At 38.2% G+C, this 20,358-nt stretch overlaps 1 protein-coding gene across 1 annotated transcript in view; it reads right to left on the bottom strand.

Annotated features, from left to right (window-relative positions):
* The window catches only part of NELL2 (neural EGFL like 2), a 385,297-nt gene that overhangs the window by 12,867 nt on the left and 352,072 nt on the right, over nt 1–20,358 (bottom strand). Inside the window, exons 16-17 of the mRNA XM_052639941.1 lie at nt 12,101–12,241; nt 473–666 (exon numbers count right to left, since the gene is read on the bottom strand). Of these exons, the coding sequence (XP_052495901.1) occupies nt 473–666; nt 12,101–12,241 (335 nt within the window). The remainder of the gene's footprint in view (nt 1–472; nt 667–12,100; nt 12,242–20,358) is intronic.

Genomic DNA, 20,358 nt, shown 5'->3' with positions numbered 1-20,358 from the left:
TATAACCTATACATAATCTCCCATATACTTTAAATTATTTCTAGATTACTTATAATATCTAATATAATATAAAATTATGTAAAAAGTTGCTGGGGTCCAGAAAATGAAAGTTTTGCTTTTCAGAACTTTTTGGAATTTTTTTTTCTCAAGTATTTTTGATCCACAGTTGGCTGAATCCATGAATGTGGTTCCTGCAGATATGGAAGGCCAATTGTGTTATATGATTCCACTTACATGAGGCTGTAGAAAATACAAATCTAATCTATAGAAACAGGAACCTGTTTACTTGTGTCTGGGGCTATGGGGTTAAGAAAGGGCAGAGGCCAGCCAGTTTGCGTAGGTGAAAATGTTATGTTATATTAATTGTGCAGAGGTTAATCAGATGTATGCTTTTGTTTATCAAGCTGTACACTTGAAATACATGCAAATTACATCTTGATAAAAATGGTTACAATGTTTTGTTTATACGAACCTGACATGAACACACGGAACACCGGTCATTTTCCAGCACCCAAATCTGACCGTTGTGCTTAATTTTTCCATCGTGGACGCAATCCCCTGTGCAGTTCTTTCCATGAGGACATCGGCAATCATATCCACCATCCAAGTTAAAGCAAATGGTGTCATTGGCACAGCTGTGTCTCCCAGTCCCACACTCGTCAATATCTACAGCCAAGAAAAAGCAGCAGGCGATGTGCTTAGAATATGCTCTGTTTCAAATAACTTGATCAGGCAAGTTGTCTCCTGACATAAAGTATTCAACTGTAAATTAATTTTCATTTTACTGGCATGTATTTCCTATTAATGCTGACTAAAGCAATGTTAATAATCTTGGGATTTCACAGGAAAATATCATACTTGATTTCAAACACCAAATAACCTTGGCTAGATATGCAACTTTTATATCTCTGTAAGTACCATTAAGCTTTATGAAACACATATTTTTTTTTTAAAGTTAAGGATAGGACTCAACATATCAAACAGTTTGGCAGTGGAAATTCTAAAAGTGCCTATGTTTTTTTAATTGGCAAAATCATCCTCAGTGTTAAAAAGGTGCTTCCAGAAAAATCCCTTCTTCATGGGGGATGAAATGCTATGGAAACAATGAGGCATTTTCATTCAGTTTCAAGCCCTCTTCTCACAGCCATGTCACTGTCAGGTAAGCTCTTTCCAGCATTCTGCGCAGGTGTTCTGTGATTAATGGCCCAGGCATTTGCACACTGTCCTTACACCCTGCCCTTCAACCATGGAAAGGCAAGTGATCACAAGCAATCAGCATCCCTTACAAAGAATTCCCCACGTCTCAGCTTTCCCATTTCATATCATCATTTCATCTCCTGCCTGACTCATTTGGCACCTGCCCGTTCTTCACCTGACTTCACCTACTCCATGGCAATCATAGCCTAAAGCATTTTCATACAGATGAAAAGCAAACATATGTTGACCCACAGATCAGGTCCAAGCGAGGAGATGTGATTCATTTTATTTATCCCATCGTTTAAAGGTCATAAGCCAAAATCATTCCAGGGATATTGTATGAGTGGCAGTAAGGAGTTATTTCCTATTTCATCTGAGCAAAGGTCAAGAGAAAAGAACTAAATCACAGCAGGACAAGTGGGATGGAGAGAAAATGGAATGTATAGCTTTTAACCAGCAGAATGTACACTGATTTTCCTTCAAAATTATAGGATTTAGTAACTATCTTCCTTAAATGGTTTGATTTCAACATTGTAAAGGAAGTAAACTAGTCAAGATTATATTTTAGCCACATTTCTATTTCTAAATATTTAAGTTCTATCATATATGCATTCCTGACAATAAGTTACATGATTATTTCTAGGTACTTTGATTTTTATTAGTTCTCATATCAACAAAACCAATGAATTGAGAGGATAGCTGAAAAGATTTCTATTACAGCTACAGTAAACTTTATTATAGGTTGATTTGTCAAGGATAATACTGTATAAAAAAGATCATGATAAAAAAAATAACAGCAAGAGAATACATGAAAATCTTAAAAAATACATTTTTATAATTGTATTAATAAATACATCTATATATCAGATATATATGTGTATATAAAATCCAAAAAATTTTTTCTCTTGGTAAGGAAATGAACTTTATATATCAGGTCTATATTTGCTCTATTTGGAATAATAAAGTATCCTCATAGTTGATATTTGTCTCCATTAAATATTCTTATAATTAGCAATTATAGGAAGCGAAAACAATACCACTAATCATAGTTGTTTGGTCTCTCTGACCACAATCTCTACAAATACCTCTTAATATATCTTTTAATATCCATTACATGTATATATGTTTTATATATTTCACTCTTTAAATATCTGCTAATATAAGGACATTATTCCATTAATGGCAATGGCTGTACTTGAACAATCATTTTATTTTGTCTGACATATAAAATAAAATTTCTACTAACAAGTTTGTTTGTTTGGTTAAAAGCAGAGAAAGTCCTTGGATTTGATGCAGCAGACGAAGAAAATATTTTTAGGTGCAAAGAGAATATGTACTCAAAGTATATTAACAATAAAGAAATAGAATAAAAAGTTGCTTACAACAATGGTTGGCATGTACTTGTCATACCTGAGAAATATTAATATTTAAGCAGAAACATCATAATGGACTAACTCTTACCTTTTGCTATCCGATGAGATTTGAATTAGTTTGAACTTACCTTACCTTTCTTGCTTATTATCTATACTGGGTTTCTCAGTGCAGAAACTATTCTCAATTGAATGATAGTATAAAATTTTGGAATTTATTTTTATATACAGTTTTATTGTAAGATTCCTACATTACATGTACATAAAGAGTGTATATTCTGCTTTGAAAATTATACTATAGTATATAGAAATTCCTACTTAAAAATATTATTTCTTTAGTGAGTGATTAGAGAAATAATGTTGTCAAAGCCAGTGGTCAAGTCTCAGTTTCTGTCTTCAGCTGACAGCAGTTTCTGACACAGGTCCTTCCCTCTCCCTGACAAATTTCATTTACTTGCTTCCTATCACACTAGTATGCTGAAGCTCTAATACTTTGGCCACCTGATGGGAAGAGCCAACTCATTGGCAAAGACCCTGATGCTAGGAACCATTGCAGGCAAGAGGAGAAGGGGGCAACACAGGATGAGATGGTTAGATAGCATCACCGACTCAATGGACGTGAATTTGAGCAAACTCCAGGAGATAGTGAAGGACAGGGAAGCCTGGCATGCCACAGTCCATGGGGTCACAAAGAGTCAGACATGATTGAGGGACTGAACAACACCATCACATTGGTAGCTCTTTCTGAATCTTTCTTCTGCCCACATACACATTCTCCAGGTGTGGCAAAAACATGGATAAGATTTAGGCAAGCAAACAGGAGGTAAAGAGTGGTCTAGTCAGAGCTAAGAGTGTGTTTGAGCATCAAAGTTCAGAGCCATTAAGTGTATTAGAGAATCAAAAGTGTTGGTAAGACTTAAATGGCCAGGGAGAGCAGAGTGGGGAGACATGCTGAAGGGTTTTCAGGGCTCACTTAAAGGTCACATTAGAAGAAATTTGAACCTTATAATGAAGCCAATCAAATGTCCTTTTAGAGAATTGCAAAAAAACTATTCACATATCCATTTTAGAGAGATTCCTTTGGCTTCATTTTGGAAAAGGGACTTAAAATGGATTAGAACTTTCAATTAGAAGACCAGTTAGTAGACTGTTCAGTATTCCAGGAAAGAGATGGTCATATAATAAAACTAAACACCAAAGTCTAAGTACATTCATATAATGACTCATTTAATCCTCACAACACCCATGAAAATTACAATTATAATCCCCATTGTATACATCAGGGAATTGAGGCATAGACATGTTGCATAACTTTCTCAAGATTACACAGCTAGTAAGGTATGCTGCTGCTGCTGCTAAGTCGCTTATGTCTTGTCCGACTCTGTGCGACCCCATAGACGGCAGCCCACCAGGCTCCCCCGTTCCTGGGATTCTCCAGGCAAGAACACTGGAGTGGGTTGCCATTTCCTTCTCCAATGCATGCAGGTGAAAAGTGAAAGTGAAGTCGCTCAGTTGTGTCCAACTCTTAGCGACCCCACCGACTGCAGCCGAACAGGCTCCTCCGTCCATGGGATTTTCCAGGCAAGAGTACTGGAGTGGGGTGCCATTGCCTTCTCTGTAGTGAGGTATAGATAGAGCACAGAGGGGAACCCAATCTGTCAGGCTGCAAGTCTGTGTTCTTAGGCATAATGCTGTACTGAATAGTAGCGGTGGGGATGCAGACATAGAAACAACAAAGATAAAGCCATTTAGTGATTTGTTGGCCTCAGAGACTACGGAGAGAGAGGGGTCATGAACGATTAGATTTCTGGCTTGGAAAATTTGGTAGATGCTATTTACATAATGAAGAGCAAGATTCTGATAGGGAGTGGTAATGTTGCAGAGAAGAACCAATTCTGACTCCATGTTGGAACTATTTCCTTGACTTGCTTTCAGTCAGTCAGTCAGTTCGGTCACTGAGTCGTGTCCGACTCTTTGCGACCCCATGAATTGCAGCACGCCAGGCCTCCCTGTCCATCACCAACTCCCAGAGTTCACTCAAACTCAGGTCCTTCGAGTCTGTGATGCCATTCAGCCATCTCATCCTCTGTCGTCCCCTTCTCCTCCTGCCCCCAATCCCTCCCAGCATCAGAGTCTTTTCCAATGAGTCAACTCTTCACATGAGGTGGCCAAAGTATTGGAGTTTCAGCTTTAGCATCATTCCTTCCAAAGAAATCCCAGGACTGATCTCCTTTAGAATGGACTACTTGGATCTCCTTGCAGTCCAAGGGATTCTCATGAGTCTTCTCCAACACCACAATACAAAAGCATCTATTCTTCGGCACTCAGCCTTTTTCACAGTCCAACTCTCACATCCATACATGACTACTGGAAAAACCATAGCCTTGACTAGACGGACCTTTGTTGGCAAAGTAATGTCTCTGCTTTTGACTTGCTTTACCTTGCTGTTATCATAATCATTCAATAATGGCCTATCTAAGAGGTCCTGCCCCTGTCTGTTAAACTAAAGTGCCTTTGTTCAGCTCACAGAGAATCAGACCCTGTCCACCTGTGAAAAGAAGAGATTAACACATCCCTTCCCTGATTCCCTGGAGAAGGAAATGGCAACCCACTCCAGGATTTTAGCCTGGAAAATTCTATGGACAGATTAGCCTGGTGGGCTACAGCCCACGGGGTTGCAGAGAATCAGACACGACTGAGCGACTAACAATTTTACTTTCTTTCCCTGATGCTTGCCATTCTCAGAGATGTTTTGTAAGACTGATGGCTATTTTTTACTTTACTTACTCATTGCCTTTCCTTCTGTTTACATACTGTTGAAGCCTAGCTTGAAGGATTTTGAGCATCATGTTGCTAGTAGGCTAAATGAGTGCAATTGTGCAATAGTTTGAGCATTCTTTGGCATTGCCTTTCTTTGGGATTGGAATGAAAGCAGACCTTTTTCCAGTCCTGGGGCCAACTGCTGAGTTTTCTAAATTTCCTGGCATATTGAATGCAGCACTTTCACAGCATCATCTTTTAGGATTTGAAATAGTTCAGCTGGAATTCTATCACCTCCACTAGCTTTGTTTGTAGTGATGCTTTCTAAAGCCCACTTGACTTTACACTCCAGGATGTCTGGCTCTAGGTGAGTGATCACACCATCATTGTTATCTGAGTCATGAAGATCTTTTTTGTATAGTTCTGTGCATTCTTGCCACCTCTTCTTAATATCTTCTGCTTCTTAATATTGTTTCTGTCCTTTATTGTGCCTATGTTTACATGAAATGTTCCCTTTATGTCTCATTTTCTTGAAGAGATCTCTAATCTTTCCCATTCTATTGTTTCCTCAATTTCTTTGTATTGATCACTGAGGAAGGCTTTTTTATCTCTTCTTTTTTTCAGCTATTTGTAAGGCCTCCTCAGACAATCATTTTGCCTTTTTGCATTTCTTTTACTTGGAGATAGTTTAGATCACCATCTCCAGTACCATGTTATGAAACTCTGTCCATAGTTCTTCAGGTACTCTGTCTATCATATCAATCCCTTGAATCTATTTGTCACTTCCACTGTATAATTGTAAGGGATTTGATTTAGGTCATACTTGAATGGGCTAGTGGTTTTCCCTACTTTCTTCAATTTAAGTCTGAATTTGGCAATAAGGAGTTCATGATCTGAGTCGCAGTCAGCTCCCAGTCTTATTTTTGTTGACCATATAGAGCTTCTCCATCTTGGCTGCAAACAGTATAATCAACATGATTTTTGTATTGACTGTCTGGTGATGTCGATGTGTAGAATCTTCTCTTGTGTTGTTGAAAGAGGGTGTTTGCTATGACCAGTGTGTTCTCTTGGCAAAACTTGCTAACCTTTTACCTGCTTTGTTTTGCACTCCAAGGCCAAATTTGCCTGTTATTCTAGCTGTCTCTTGACTTCCTACTTTTGCATTCCAGTCCTTTATAATGAAAAGGACATTATTGGGGGGGGGGGGGTGTTAGTTCTAGAAGGTTTTATAGGTCTTTATAGAACTGTTCAACTTCACCTTCTTTAGCATTACTGGATGGGGCATAGACTTGGATTACTGTGATAATGAATGGTTTGCCTTGGAAACAAACAGAGATCATTTTGTTGTTTTTGAGATTGCATCCAAATACTGCATTCTGGACTCTTGTTGACTGTGATGGCTACTCCATTTCTTCTAAGGGATTCTTGCCCACAGTAGTAGATATAATGATCATCTGAGTTAAGTTCACCCATTCCAGTCCATTTTAGTTCACTAATTCCTAAAATGTCAATGTTCACTCATGCCATCTTCTATCTGACCACTTCCAATTTGCCTTGATTCATGGACCTAACATTCCAGGTTCCTATGCATTATTGCTCTTTACAACACTGGACTTGACTTCCATCACTAGTCACATCCATAACTGGGTGTTGTTTTTGCCTTGGCTCCTTCTCTTCATTCTTTCTGGAGTGATTTATCTGATCTCCCTTGGAATTCATCTTTCAGTGTCCTATCTTTTTGCCTTTTCATGCTATTCATGGGGCTTTCAAGGCAAGAATTCTGAAATGGCTTGCCATTCTCTTCTCCAGTGGACCACATTTTGTCAGAACTCTTCACCATGACCTGACCATCTTGGGTGGCCCTACATGGCATGGCTCCTAGTTTCATTGAATTAGACAAGGCTGTGGTCCATGTGATCAATTTGATTAGTTTTCTGTGATTGTGGTTTTCATTCTGTCTGTCCTGTGATAGATAAGGATGGGCTTATGGAAGCTTCCTGATGGGAGAGACTAACTGAGGGGAAAACTGGTTCTGATGGGTGGGGCCATGCTCAGTAAATCTTCAGTCCAGTTTTCTGTTGATGGGTGGGGCTGTGTTCCCTCCCTGTTGTTTGACCTGAAGTCAAACTATAGTGTAGGTAATGAAGATAATGGTGACCTCCTTCATATGGTCCCATGCAGGCAATGCCACACTCAGTGCCCCTGACGTTGCAGCAGGCCACTGTCGACCCATGTCTCCACCGGGGACTCCTGGACACTCATGGGAAAGTCTGGGTCAGTCTCTTGTGGGGCCACTGCTCCTCTCTTCTGGGTCTTGGTGTGCATAAGGTGACTGTATGGAGCTTCTCTATCTTTGGCTGCAAATAATATAATCGATCTGATTTTGGTATTGACCATCTGGTGATGTCCATGTGTAGAGTCGTCTCTTGTGTGGCTGGAATAGAGTGTTTTCTGTGACCAGTGTCTTCTCTTGGCCTTTCCCTCTCAATTCTGCCTTTTGACTTTAGTGCCTCACTGCTTTTTTCCTGCTTCCATAAAAGAACATGGGTTCCTTCCCTGACAAGACGGTTATTTTGAGACATTAGCCTGCCATCCTCTCGGTCAGTCGACTTTCCGAATAAAGTCATATTCCTTGCCTCAACGCCTTGTCACTTGGATTTATTGACCTGTTTTGTGGCAAGCAGAGCAAGCTTGGACTTGGTAACAGAAGTGGCTGGCAGGAATAAGCAAAGACACAAGTTAGTGTAAGACATGCTGAAATACACTCTCCTGTGAACTTCCAGGTAGAGCTGATTAGTAAGCAGTTGGAGATACAGGTCTGGAGTTCAGAAAATGAGACTGGGCCAAAATATGGATTTGGTAGAGATATACTTTAATCATTCCCTTTCTCAAAAATAGACCTTCAGAATCAAGCTCGAGCGTCTGAGAAAGGCATTTAAGACTACTTCCTCTGCTTGCACTTTCTGTCCCTGTCTTAAGGTGCACACCACATCATACTTAAGTCCTGAAACAACGTTAGATAGCTAGATACTCAAGCCTTTCTTAGCCCCAACAGAAAATAATTTCTCTTTGTTACCTTATGGCTCTGAATTTATTCTTTCCTTATGTACTCATCATTTTCAACGTTGTAGCTTTTCTCCTCTGTTGAGAAACTCTCCACATTCTATCTTATATGACAATTGTTACTATATATATTTTATCTCTACTATAGGCTGAGAGCAGTGACCATACCTCCATACCTCCTTCAAATCTGTTTACAGCAGATGCCTGGTAAAGTACCTCAAGCTACCTATACATATATTCAGTAACTACTTCATGAGTTGAAATAGATTCATTTCATTTTCATAGTTTCCCTTGATTTAAGGTAAGAATTTATAGTATTTGTTTTGAACATAATACTCAAAGATAGTACCATATAAACATTTTTTTTAGTCATACAAGTTCAAAAACACCTCACCAAGCATAAAGTTAATCTAGAAATAAAAGCTTTAAATAAAAGGAAATGTGGGCATGAAATGCAATATTCCTACACGGAAAAAAAATACTTGGCCTTGTTCTCAGAGAGACAAATTTTCAGACACATTAGAAATGATGATGTGGATAAGAAAATTGGTACCCTTGCACATTTCCTGGGGATTAAATGTCTACACCTCCAAGGTAAATGGATGAGCAAAATAATTTAAAGTTTGTATGCATGCAGTTTATTAACATGTATGTTGTAGATTACACAGTCTAAAAAGTAGTGCAACAGTACAAAGTTATTTATTCATATCTTCAAATATGACTATATACTTAAGAATAAATGTAAACCTACTGCTGTGGATTTGTCCATGTTGAATGCTTCTTGTTTTTTCCCCCAGAACAGAAATATGGAACTTGATCAGATATAACCATAGTTTTAAAACAGCATCCTTCTAAATGCTAATATTACAATTCTACAGATCACTGAAATTGCAGTAAGTAGATAGTTGTTAAAAAGAAGCATTTTAGTTCTCTTTTATATGACAAAGGTTAGTACTTTTAAAAGAATTCTTCAGATCACACTGTCCTTGAAAGAGTAGATTTTTATGATAATCATTATAAATTCTATAGGAAGATAGTTGTAGAATTATCTTTACAGAATTGTGGGTTTTTTTTTTTTTTAAGAATAAGATTTCTCACTCTTTATGTATTTATGGAATTTCCTCAAAAAGCCTTTTCTGTGTAGGCATTTCACAGAATCCGTTACTTCCCTATATTCATCTGTATCATGTGTTATTTTAATGATTAGTTTTCCTTGTTACTTTTGGACACTTAATGAATGCACGTGTTATGTTTTGTCATTTTCACCAGATTAGTATGTATTTACTGTATGGAAGGAAGTAGAAGTGTTAATTGCTCAGTTGTGTCCAACTCTTTGTGACCCTTTGGACTGTAGCCCACCAGGCTCCTTTCTCCATGGGATTTCACATGCAAGAATACTGGAATGGGTAGCCATTCCCTCCTCCAGGGAATCTTCCCGACCGGACTGAATCCAGGTCTCCCGCATTGCAGGTAGATCCTTTACCATCTGAGCCACCAGCGAGGTGGTGTATATCATATATATGATTTACTGGATATCATACCATATGTCTGGTGGAAAAGTGAAGTACTTCTCTTTTCTCAGTTAAATGAGAAGCAGAGTAATTAACAGAGAAAGAAGAAAAAGTGGTATCTGAGATGTGAGGAGAGTGGAGAAGTTATGACATGATTGTATCAGAGAGTTGCAGTGGAAATTAACGGACAATGCTGATGGCTCTTGCAGCGTGTAGTTTAACAAGATGGCCAGCAACAATTCTCACCATTTACTATTTATGCTCTTTGGTTATCCTCTCTCCTTGGATTACTGAGTGGCTTCTAACAGAAAGACTATGGGAGAAGTGGTGAGATACCATATCTGAGATTTAGTTGTGGAAGACTGTTGCCGCCATCTTGGGCACATGCTGTCTCTTGGAATGCTTTTTCTAAGAGAAGCCAGCCCCTAGCCCTGTGGAGTGGCTCATGGATTAAGGATACAAGCCCTGTTAGTGACCTTAGAAACAGATTCCCTTACCCTCCACTCCTGACCCAGACAAGACTTAGAAATGAGACCACATCTCTGGGCAGCAACTTGATATGAGTAACTTCACTAGAAACCTGAACCAGAGGAATCCAGCTAAGCTGTTCATAGATTCCTTATCCAGAAACTGTGAGATAATTTATTATTTTCAGTGGCTACACTTTGGGGGTTACTTTTTATGCATCAGGAGATAACTAATACAGCCCTCTTGAGACATGTGGTCATAAATTTAAAAGATACTGAAAGAAGTTACAAATGTAAAGTAAGATAACAGAGGTATATATATATTTTTAGTCACATTCTGATGCACAGAAAGGGAAAGCAAGCAAAATTAAACCCAGGTTACTCCTAGAGCAGAAGAAGAAAAGATAGGGAAAAGGAGGAGATGAAATAAAGACACATTTTTAGCTTTGCTCTCTATATTTCTGTATATTGAATTATTTATAATCAGTTTATGTTTATTCTTTATGTGTATAATTTAAAATAAAAGACAATGCTAAAAAAAGCAGCACTGAAGACTTCTTCCTGATAATATACTATAGAAACAGGCAATATAGTTTATCAGAGAAGGGCAAAATCACAGGGTTTGATCTGCTTCTTGAACGGCATTCTCATAAGCACAAGGTAAAGCCTTCAGATCACAGCTAATGCTAGGTTTTAGCCCCTGCTAAGGCAGCAGCATTCCCATTCCATGTAAAAACCCAGATGAACACTCTGTTCAAGGTCCGGAGCTCTGCAGCTGTTGGCAAAGCACACAGGGAACCTTGGCATCTGTCACCCAAGTCTGCGTCACTTTTCTTTGTGTGAGAACCTCTAGAGGCCCAAGGATAAAAGGCATCTCATCATTTATGCGTCAAGTACTGTTAAGTTAGATTCTCCAAGGCTTTCATCGACTGTGTCATTTTAGCCTCATCATTCTTTCAGGCTGTTACTCGATGAAGGTGCAAACACCAATGGAGAAAATAAAGACTTCTTGAGGTCTGGTTTGTTTCCCAATTCCATGCCAAACCCTTTTGGTGTGGGTAGTTTCCTTGGCAATTATTCACTGTGCTTCGCTTACTCCGTCCACCTTCTAAAATTTATGCCCCTTAATAGTGGATATAAAGGAGCAGAATTGTCAATTCACTGAAAATAAGACAAAATTAATACTAAATAACTGAATATAATGTGATTGAATTCCATTCCTATTAGATTGACGTCTTTTAAGCATGGACCATACCTTCTGCTTGCAACATTCACTAAACATCTGACTTTGCCAGGCAAAAGATACATCAGGAATAGCCCAGAGAAGCATGTTTCATGTTTTTCTTGGCCATGTCATCATCCTATTTTCTCTCACCTCATTTTCCCTCTATCCTGCTTTCACCTGTTTTTCTACCTCTTTTGGGGTCAGATTTTTACATGCTGCCATTAAAAAATTTATCTGATAGTACAGGTTTATTTATTCTAAAAACATCCTTCAACAAAGCATCCACAGAAAACTAGTTTGCTGTTGCAAGTATTACTTACTCACAAATCAATTAATTATTATAATCAGGAAGCAAAAGTTAGATTTTAACATGTTTCCAATCACTTGTAAAAACACACAGCAAAAATCACCAATACCTGAATATGAAATCAATGTCAACTAATTACGTCTTACTGAACGTGTCTCAATTTCAAGACCTTAAACTCTAGGTCTTTTCCTTGTACTGACCTTCACACGATTCGCCACTTGGTGAAAACATCCCATTGTCATGGTAGCCATCTCTGCACTCACAGTGGTACCATCCAGGCAGGTTGATGCAGTTAGCACGGCTGTCACACTGAACAAAGCCATCAGAGCACTCATCGATGTCTAGGAAAGAAAACACAAATGAGATGTTATACAATTGTTGCCTCTCTCTCTAAGAAACTAAAATATTCTGTTAGACGGGTACTAAAATATTCAGTGCCAGCAAATCCTTAAAACTGAGAAAATATAAAATAAAGGCAGTCTACTTGGCTGTTTTTGACAGCTATACAGAAAGAATGTAGTGGGATTAATAACAGGACAAACATCTAGACAGTTTCCCTGCTGCAAAAGTCACCAATTGCAGAAAACGGAAAAAGAAAAGCATCTATGATACTCATTAGTGCTGCTTGCCAAATATTTCCTGCTCTTCTCCTGGACACAAGCTTGCCAAATATTTCCTGCTCTTCTCCTGGACACAAGCTAGGGACTTCCCGAAGCCAACTAGGGAGTGATATGTGTCACTTCTAGGCAGAGTCTTAAATGCAGCGTGTGGATTTGCACATATTCTTTCCCCATCACAATGACCAGTGATTTCCAGAAGCTCTGAAGTTCAACCTGAGTCCTGAGTGAAGATGATATGGGGCATAGTCCTCCTCTACTTGCAGTGGACATACAGTAAGAACAAGAAATAAACCTTTTTGCTTTAAGTCACTGAGATTTTAGAGTCTTTTATTACTATCAACATAATCTCTAGTATATGGCAATAGCATTCATGCATCAATATGCTTCTGATTTTTGAAAATATATCTCATTTATGTCACCTTTTAATTGGTTCATATATATCATTAACTCATTCAACCCTCAAAAAAGATCTTGATATGTAGACAGTATACTGAACATATGGGGAAAAAAATGAGGTAAAAGGAAATAATGGGATATAACCAAGGTCACCTAAAAGTTCATGGTAGCCTAACTTCCAGCTATCTGTTCCTTCTTACAGGTAGACACAGGTTCAAATTGGCAAAATTAGCTAAATAAACAGAGTATGCATCTTGAGTCTAATATATTGCTTCCAGTAGTTTTTTACTAATCCCAAATGTTATGAGGTCATTATTCTCCTTGTTCAGTTTGTTGATAAATGGGAACATCTGATGCTCATCTAAGTCTCTTTACTCATTCACAGAAGAAAAAGTAATGCCTAAAGTTGCCTGGCAGAGTGTCCCCTTCTTCTTATATATTGTTTGGGTTTCTGGATGCATGGGGTTGCCTCATTTCAGCACTCAGTCATTTCTGACTCTTTGCAACACCATGGACTGCAGCACACCAGGCTTCCCTGTCCATTGTCAACTCCCAGAGCTTATTCAAACTCATGTTTATTGAGTCAGTGATGCCATCAACCATCTTATCCCTTGTTATTCCCTTCTACTCCTGCCTTCAATCTTTCCTAGAATCAGGGTCTTTTCCAACGAGTCAGTTCTTCACATCAGGTGGCCAAATTATTGGGAATTTCAGCTTCAGCAACAGTCCTTCAAATTAATATTCAGGACTGATTTCCTTTAGGATGGACTGGTTGGATCTCCTTGCCATCCAAGGAACTCTCAAGAGTCTTCTCCACAGTTTTAAAGCATGAATTCTTCAGTGCTCAGCTTTCTTTAGGGTCCAACTCTCACATCCATACATGACTACTGGAAAAACCACAGCTTTGACTAGACAGACGTTTGTTGGCAAAGTAATGTCTCTGCTTTTTAATATGCTGTCTAGGTTGGTCATAGCTTTTCTTCCAAGGAGCAACCGTCTTTTAATTTCATGGCTGCAGTCACCATCTGCAGTGATTTTGGAGCCCCCCAAAAATAAAGTCTCTCACTGTTTCCATTGTTTCCCCATGTATTTGGCATGAAGTGATGGGGCTGGATGCCATGATATTAGTTTTATGAATGTTGAGCTTTAAACCAACTTTTTCACTCTCCTCTTTCATTTTCATCAAGAGGCTCTTTAGTTCTTCTTCACTTTCTGCCATGAGTGTAATGTCATCTGAATATCTGAGGTTATTGACATTTCTCCCAGCAATCTTGATTCCAGCTTGTGCTGCATCCAGCCTGGCATTTTGCATGATGTATTCAACTCTGCATATAAGTTGAATAAGCAGGGTGACAAGCCTTGAAGTACTTCTTTCCTGTTTTGGAACCAGTCTGTTTTTCTATGTCCAGTTCTAATTGTTGCTTCTTGACCTGCATACAGATTTCTCAGGAGGCAGGTCAGGTGGTTTGGTATTTCCGTCTCTTTCAGAATTTTCCAGTTTGTTGTAATCTACACAGTCAAAGGCTTTGGTGTAATCAATAAAGCAGAAGTAGATGTTTTTCTGGAATTCTCTTACTTTTTTGACGATCCAGCAGATGCTGGCAATTCGATCTCTGTTTCCTCTGCCTTTTCTAAATCCAGCTTGAAGATCTGGAAGTTCATGGTTCATGTATTGTTGAACCCTGGCTTGAAGAATTCTGAGCGTTACTTTGCTAGCGTGTGAGATGAGTGCAATTGTGTGGTAGTGTGCATATTCTTTGGTATTGCTTTTCTATGGGATTGGAATGAAAATGGACCTTTTCCAGTCCTGTGGCCACTGCTGAGTTTTCCAAATTTCCTGGCATCTTGAGTCCAGCACTTTTACAGCATCATCTTTTAGGATTTGAAATAGCTCAACTGGAATTCCATCACCTCCACTAGCTTTGTTCCTAGTGATGCTTCCTAAGGCCCACTTGACTTCGCATTTCAGGATGTCTGGCTCTAGGTGAGTGATCACAACATCGTGGGGTTGCCCCAGACCTTGCTAAATCATCTGCTGCCATATCCATCTTGACAACCTTGCCATGCCTGCAGATTCCACTTACCAAGGTAGAACAGGCTTTTCTTAATGTTTCCCACCTATTCAAAAGCAGAGACATTACTTTGCCGACTAAGGTCCGTCTAGTCAAGGCTATGGTTTTTCCAGTGGTCATATATGGATGTGAGAGTTGGACTGTGAAGAAGGCTGAGCACTGAAGAATTGATGCTTTTGAACTGTGGTGTTGGAGAAGACTCTTGAGAGTCCCTTGGACTGCAAGGAGATTCAATCAGTCCATTCTAAAGGAGATCAGTCCTGGGTATTCTTTGGAAAGAATGATGCTAAAGCTGAAACTCCAATACTTTGGCCACCTCATGCGAAGAGTTGACTCATTGGAAAAGACTCTGATGCTGGGAGGGGTTGTGGGGAGGAGAAGGGGATGACAGAGGATGAGATGGCTGGATGGCATCACTAACTCGATGGACGTGCGTTTGGGTTAACTCCGGGAGTTGGTGATGGACCAGGAGGCCTGGTGTGCTGCAATTCATGGAGTTGCAAGGAGTCGGACACGACTGAGCGACTGAACTGACCTGAACTGAACACCCGAGTCATATTTCCTGTTGCAGTAACCATCATGAAAACGTCCTTCCTTCCTTGTTGAAGGAACGACTAAGTACTTTTTAGAGTTCTTTCCCTCCAGACAGTCCACTTTAATTCAGTTAGATGAGACTAAGAAGGCAGTAAATACTGTTGAGCTGGAGTGGAGTATCCACTGCTTCTTAGTCTCATCTAATTCCAAATTCTGGAAGTATATATTTCTTTCACTCTCTTTTAAAATTTCTCTTTTTCTTTGTTCAATTTTGAAAGAGACAAACTTTGAATAAAAGAATAAATTTTTTTAAAAGGAGGAAAAAATGTCATTACTCATTTACTTCTTGATAAACCCAGAGATCCTTCACTTAAAGAAGGTACAAATCATTCTCTTAGATCAGGTAATAAGTGAAAAAAATAAATATTTCATATGATTGCAAAATTTTAACATTATTTCAAAGCTATGAATGAATGACATGTCACTGTGGTTCCTCTTCTGAAGAATCAGCTCCTGCTGTCAGTATTTCCTATTGTCAAAATAATTGTTAGTGGTTAAATCAGCTAGCCATTAACTTCCTGACATACAGCTGATGTGGACTGCTTCAATTTACTAAGACCTTACAGGTTTCATGAAACAGGTTATTTGTATTTCAGGTGCCTTCCTAACTGATGATCCTCTGATTTATAAATGGGACTAAAATGCTATACTTATTTCAGCTTTATATGGTCTTTTCCTCTAACCCAAATGATGCAGAAAATTGGTTATGTCATTTCTTAAGTGCATGGACAAAAGAAAACAGGTTAGAATTTAAGCTTTGGAAGTGAGTTTATTGGAAGAAGGCCATGAGGGGGATGTTCAGAGTACCTTATTTTAGAAAAATTTGTTCTTTAGCATTGGTGATTTGGAAGTAACTATTAATGGAACAGAGCCTTCTCTACTGAAGCAACTTTCACATTTCATGTACACTTTTATTTAGCCCTTTTATCTTTCTGCCACACAAGGGTTATCTCAGGTCATATGACACAGATATATATTTAAATTTTTACTCCTCATTCATTTTCTCTTGTCAGTCATTCTAATCATCAGGACCACTGTTATACTGCTTCATCCCCACTTTTCTTTGTTTATATTTCAGCAGCCTTCCTTGATCTATAACCATTAAATTTTAATAGGAATGCTATGTAGTATATTAGTGGATATCCCCTGAAGACTGGAAATTGAAACATATGCTGGCAATAATGTATTTTCCTATACAATTTGAGTATTATTATTTGACTGTTACTATTAAGTTGTATTTTAAAAGATAAATAAGCAAATATATGTCACTCTTTAATTTACCTTTCAATACTTATTGAATACCTGTTATATGCCAAGTACTAAGTGCTGGAAAACAAGGATACTCAATACAGAAGTAATTCCTGCCCTTCCTGGGTACAGTATATATCTAAATTGTGTGTGGTTTTTGTTTGTTTTTTATTATTTTACTTGAAATTTTCTTTTTTTTTAAATTTTACTTTATTTTACTTTACAATACTGTATTGTTTGCCATACATCAACATGAATGCACCACGGGTGTATATGAGTTCCCAATCCTGAAACCCCCTCCCACCACCCTCCCCATACCATCTCTCTGGGTCATCTCAGTGCACCAGCCCCAAGCATCCTGTATCCTGCATCGAACCTAGACTAGTGATTCATTTCTTATGTTATATTATACATGTTTCAATGCCATTCTCCCAAATCATCCCACCCTCTCCCTCTACCACAGAGTCCAAAAGTCTGTTCTATACATCTGTGTCTCTTTTGCTGTCTCTCATACAGGGTTATTGTTACCATCTTTCTAAATTCCATATATATGTGTTAATATACTGTATTGGTGTTTTCCTTTCTGGCTTACTTCACTCTGTATAATCGGCTCCAGTTTCATCCACCTCATTAGAACTGATTCAAATGTATTCTTTTTAATGGCTGAGTAATACTCCATTGTGTATATGTACCACGGCTTTCTTATCCATTCCTCTGCTGATGGACATCTAGGTTGTTTCCATGTCCTGGCTATTATAAACAATGCTGTGATGAACATTGGGGTACATGTGTCTCTTTCAATTCTGGTTTCCTCGGTGTGTATGCCCAGCAGTGGGATTGCTGGGTCATAAGGCAGTTCTATTTCCAGTTTTTTAAGGAATCTCCACACTGTTCTCCATAGTGGCTGTACTAATCTGCATTCCCACCAACAGTGTAAGAGGTTTCCCTTTTTCCACACCCTCTCCAGCATTTATTGCTTGTAGCCTTTTGGATCGCAGCCATTCTGACTGGTGTGAAATGGTACCTCATTGTGGTCTTGATTTGCATTTCTCTGATAATGAGTGAAGTTGAGCATCTTTTAATGTGTTTGTTAGCCATCTGTATGTCTTCTTTGGAGAAATGTCTATTTAGTTATTTGGCCCATTTTTTGATTGGGTTGTTTATTTTTCTGGAATTGAGCTGCAGGAGTTGCTTATATATTTTTTAGATTAGTTGTTTGTCAGTTGCTTCATTTGCTATTATTTTCTCCCATTCCGAAGGCTGTCTTTTCACCTTGCTTATAGTTTCCTTTGTTGTGCAGAAGCTTTTAATTTTAATTAGATCCCATTTGTTTATTTTTGCTTTTATTTCCAGTATTCTGGGAGGTGGGTCATAGAGGATCCTGCTGTAAATTGTGTTTTAAGAAAATAAATTGATTAAAGTCTGCATTTACAATCCTACAGGACAGTGTTTCCTAAAATGTGACACATCTGCCACCACTGGTATGGTATTTAGGTGATAATAGGTAAACATTTTATTTCATGTTTCTGCATTATTTCTATTTATAGTAAGCTATGGTTTTTCCAGTAGTCATGTATGGAGTGAGAGTTGGACCATAAAGAAAGCTGAGCGCCTAAGAATTCATGCTTTTGAACTGGAATGTTGGAGAAGACTCTTAAAAGTCCCTTGGACAGCAAGGAGATCCATCCAGTCAATTCTAAAGGAAAACAGTCTTGAATATTCATTGGAAGGACTGATGCTGAAGCTGAAGCTCCGATACTTTGGCCACCTGATGTGAAAAACTGACTCATTAGAAAAGACCCTGATGCTGGGAAAGATTGAAGGCAGAAGAAGGGGATGACAGAGGATGAGATGGTTAGATGGCATCACTGACTCAATGGACATGAGTGTGAGTAAACTCTGGGAGCTGGTGATGGACAAGGAGGCCTGGCGTGCTGCAGTCCACAGGGTCGCAAAGAGTCAGACACAACCGAGCGACTGAACTGACTAAACTGATAGCAAGTGATACTAACAGTACAGTAGTGAAATCGTATTTAAATTTTATTTTATTTTTTTCATATTTAAATTTTAAAAGTCAGAGGGATTACAGAAACCACATTAAGTATATATTGGTACAGACAATATATGAATATGACAAAAGTTATTAAGATGTCATATACATAACCAGAGTTTTGATATACCATGGAACAATTATTCACATTTCAGAACGAATTACTGAGTAATTCCTTAGGTACTGAAATGTCTTAATTCATTTAAAACATGAATCAATTTATCAAATACAGTATAAATATCCATATGTCACGGTTCAAATTATATACTTGTCACCATTTAGGACAGCAAAGTAAAGCTGGCCAGATAACGTACATTGCTTTATTTCATACTTTCATGTTCTTGCTATTTTTGATTTGTTTATGAAAACTTTTCTACTTTGGTGAAAGTAGAAAATGAAAGTGTGCTTGAATTGCCAAAGTATGCACTTCCCAAAAGGAGGAATGTTTGTTTGGGTCATGGTTCTAATTAAAGTGAAAGATAAAACAAGCAGCATTGTAAACCATCTGATGGTATGTATACAGTTAGTTACTCTGTAAACCTTAATAAGAATTGAAATCTGATCTGCCACTTAAGAATTAAGTAGATTTTTATCTATACACAAATTTAAATATTACTGTGAGGTAGAATATCTAAATGCACAGATACATACATATTATGCTTTACATAACATATATTAACAGAAAATAGCAAAAAAAAAAAACCAAATAATTTATTTCTTCCTACTTTTTTAGGTCAGTTAAAAACAAGCCTTCATATTATTGAGTTAGAAACACAGAGAACAGCAGACCTGGGGGGAAAAAGTTATAAGAACCACCAAGTTTGAACAAATTACTTTCCAACTGAATAAGACTATTCAAAAAGATCAGGACAGGATGTATAAGTTCATATGATTTATTCTTGATTATAAGGGCCTTAATTTTACACTCTGCAGGTACATTATATAAAAAACTAAAAATGAATTTTATGAAAAACTATGATTTCATTACATATTCTGTCTTAGGAAGGAACTAGTTTGTAGTTCCTTGGGAACACGTAGAACTTTTTCAGCAGCTACTTTTAGAGCAGCCAGCTAGTGATGATATTAAGATGCTGTCCCAGAGCGCAGAGAATCTAAAATCCAAAAACTGTTTAGCTATCCAATAGCAGTTACAAATAGCAGTTATACTCCAGGGATCAAAAACGACTTAGAAAATAAAAGTGGAAGCACTGTAGGGATAGATTTTCTAGAAAGTGCGTATGTTTTAAGGACTTCCTTGGTGGCTCAGAGGGTAAAGCGTCTGCCCACAACGCAGGAGATCTGGGTTTGATCCTTGGGTCAGGAAGATCCTATGGAGAGGAAATGGAAACCCACTACATAATCATTAAAAATAAACCAACAGGCAGAAAACAAGAAAAGAAACTGTATGAACAAAAAAGAAGCTCACAGATGTTAGTATCTTGTCGTAGATGAAGCAGTCAAGGTCAAACCACAGATCA

The sequence above is a fragment of the Budorcas taxicolor genome, chromosome 5, assembly GCF_023091745.1.
Source record: "Budorcas taxicolor isolate Tak-1 chromosome 5, Takin1.1, whole genome shotgun sequence".
In the NCBI taxonomy this organism is placed as follows: Eukaryota; Metazoa; Chordata; class Mammalia; order Artiodactyla; family Bovidae; genus Budorcas; species Budorcas taxicolor.
The sequence above is the reverse complement of the archived record's forward strand: the minus strand, read 5'-3'. Positions and strand labels throughout refer to the sequence as shown.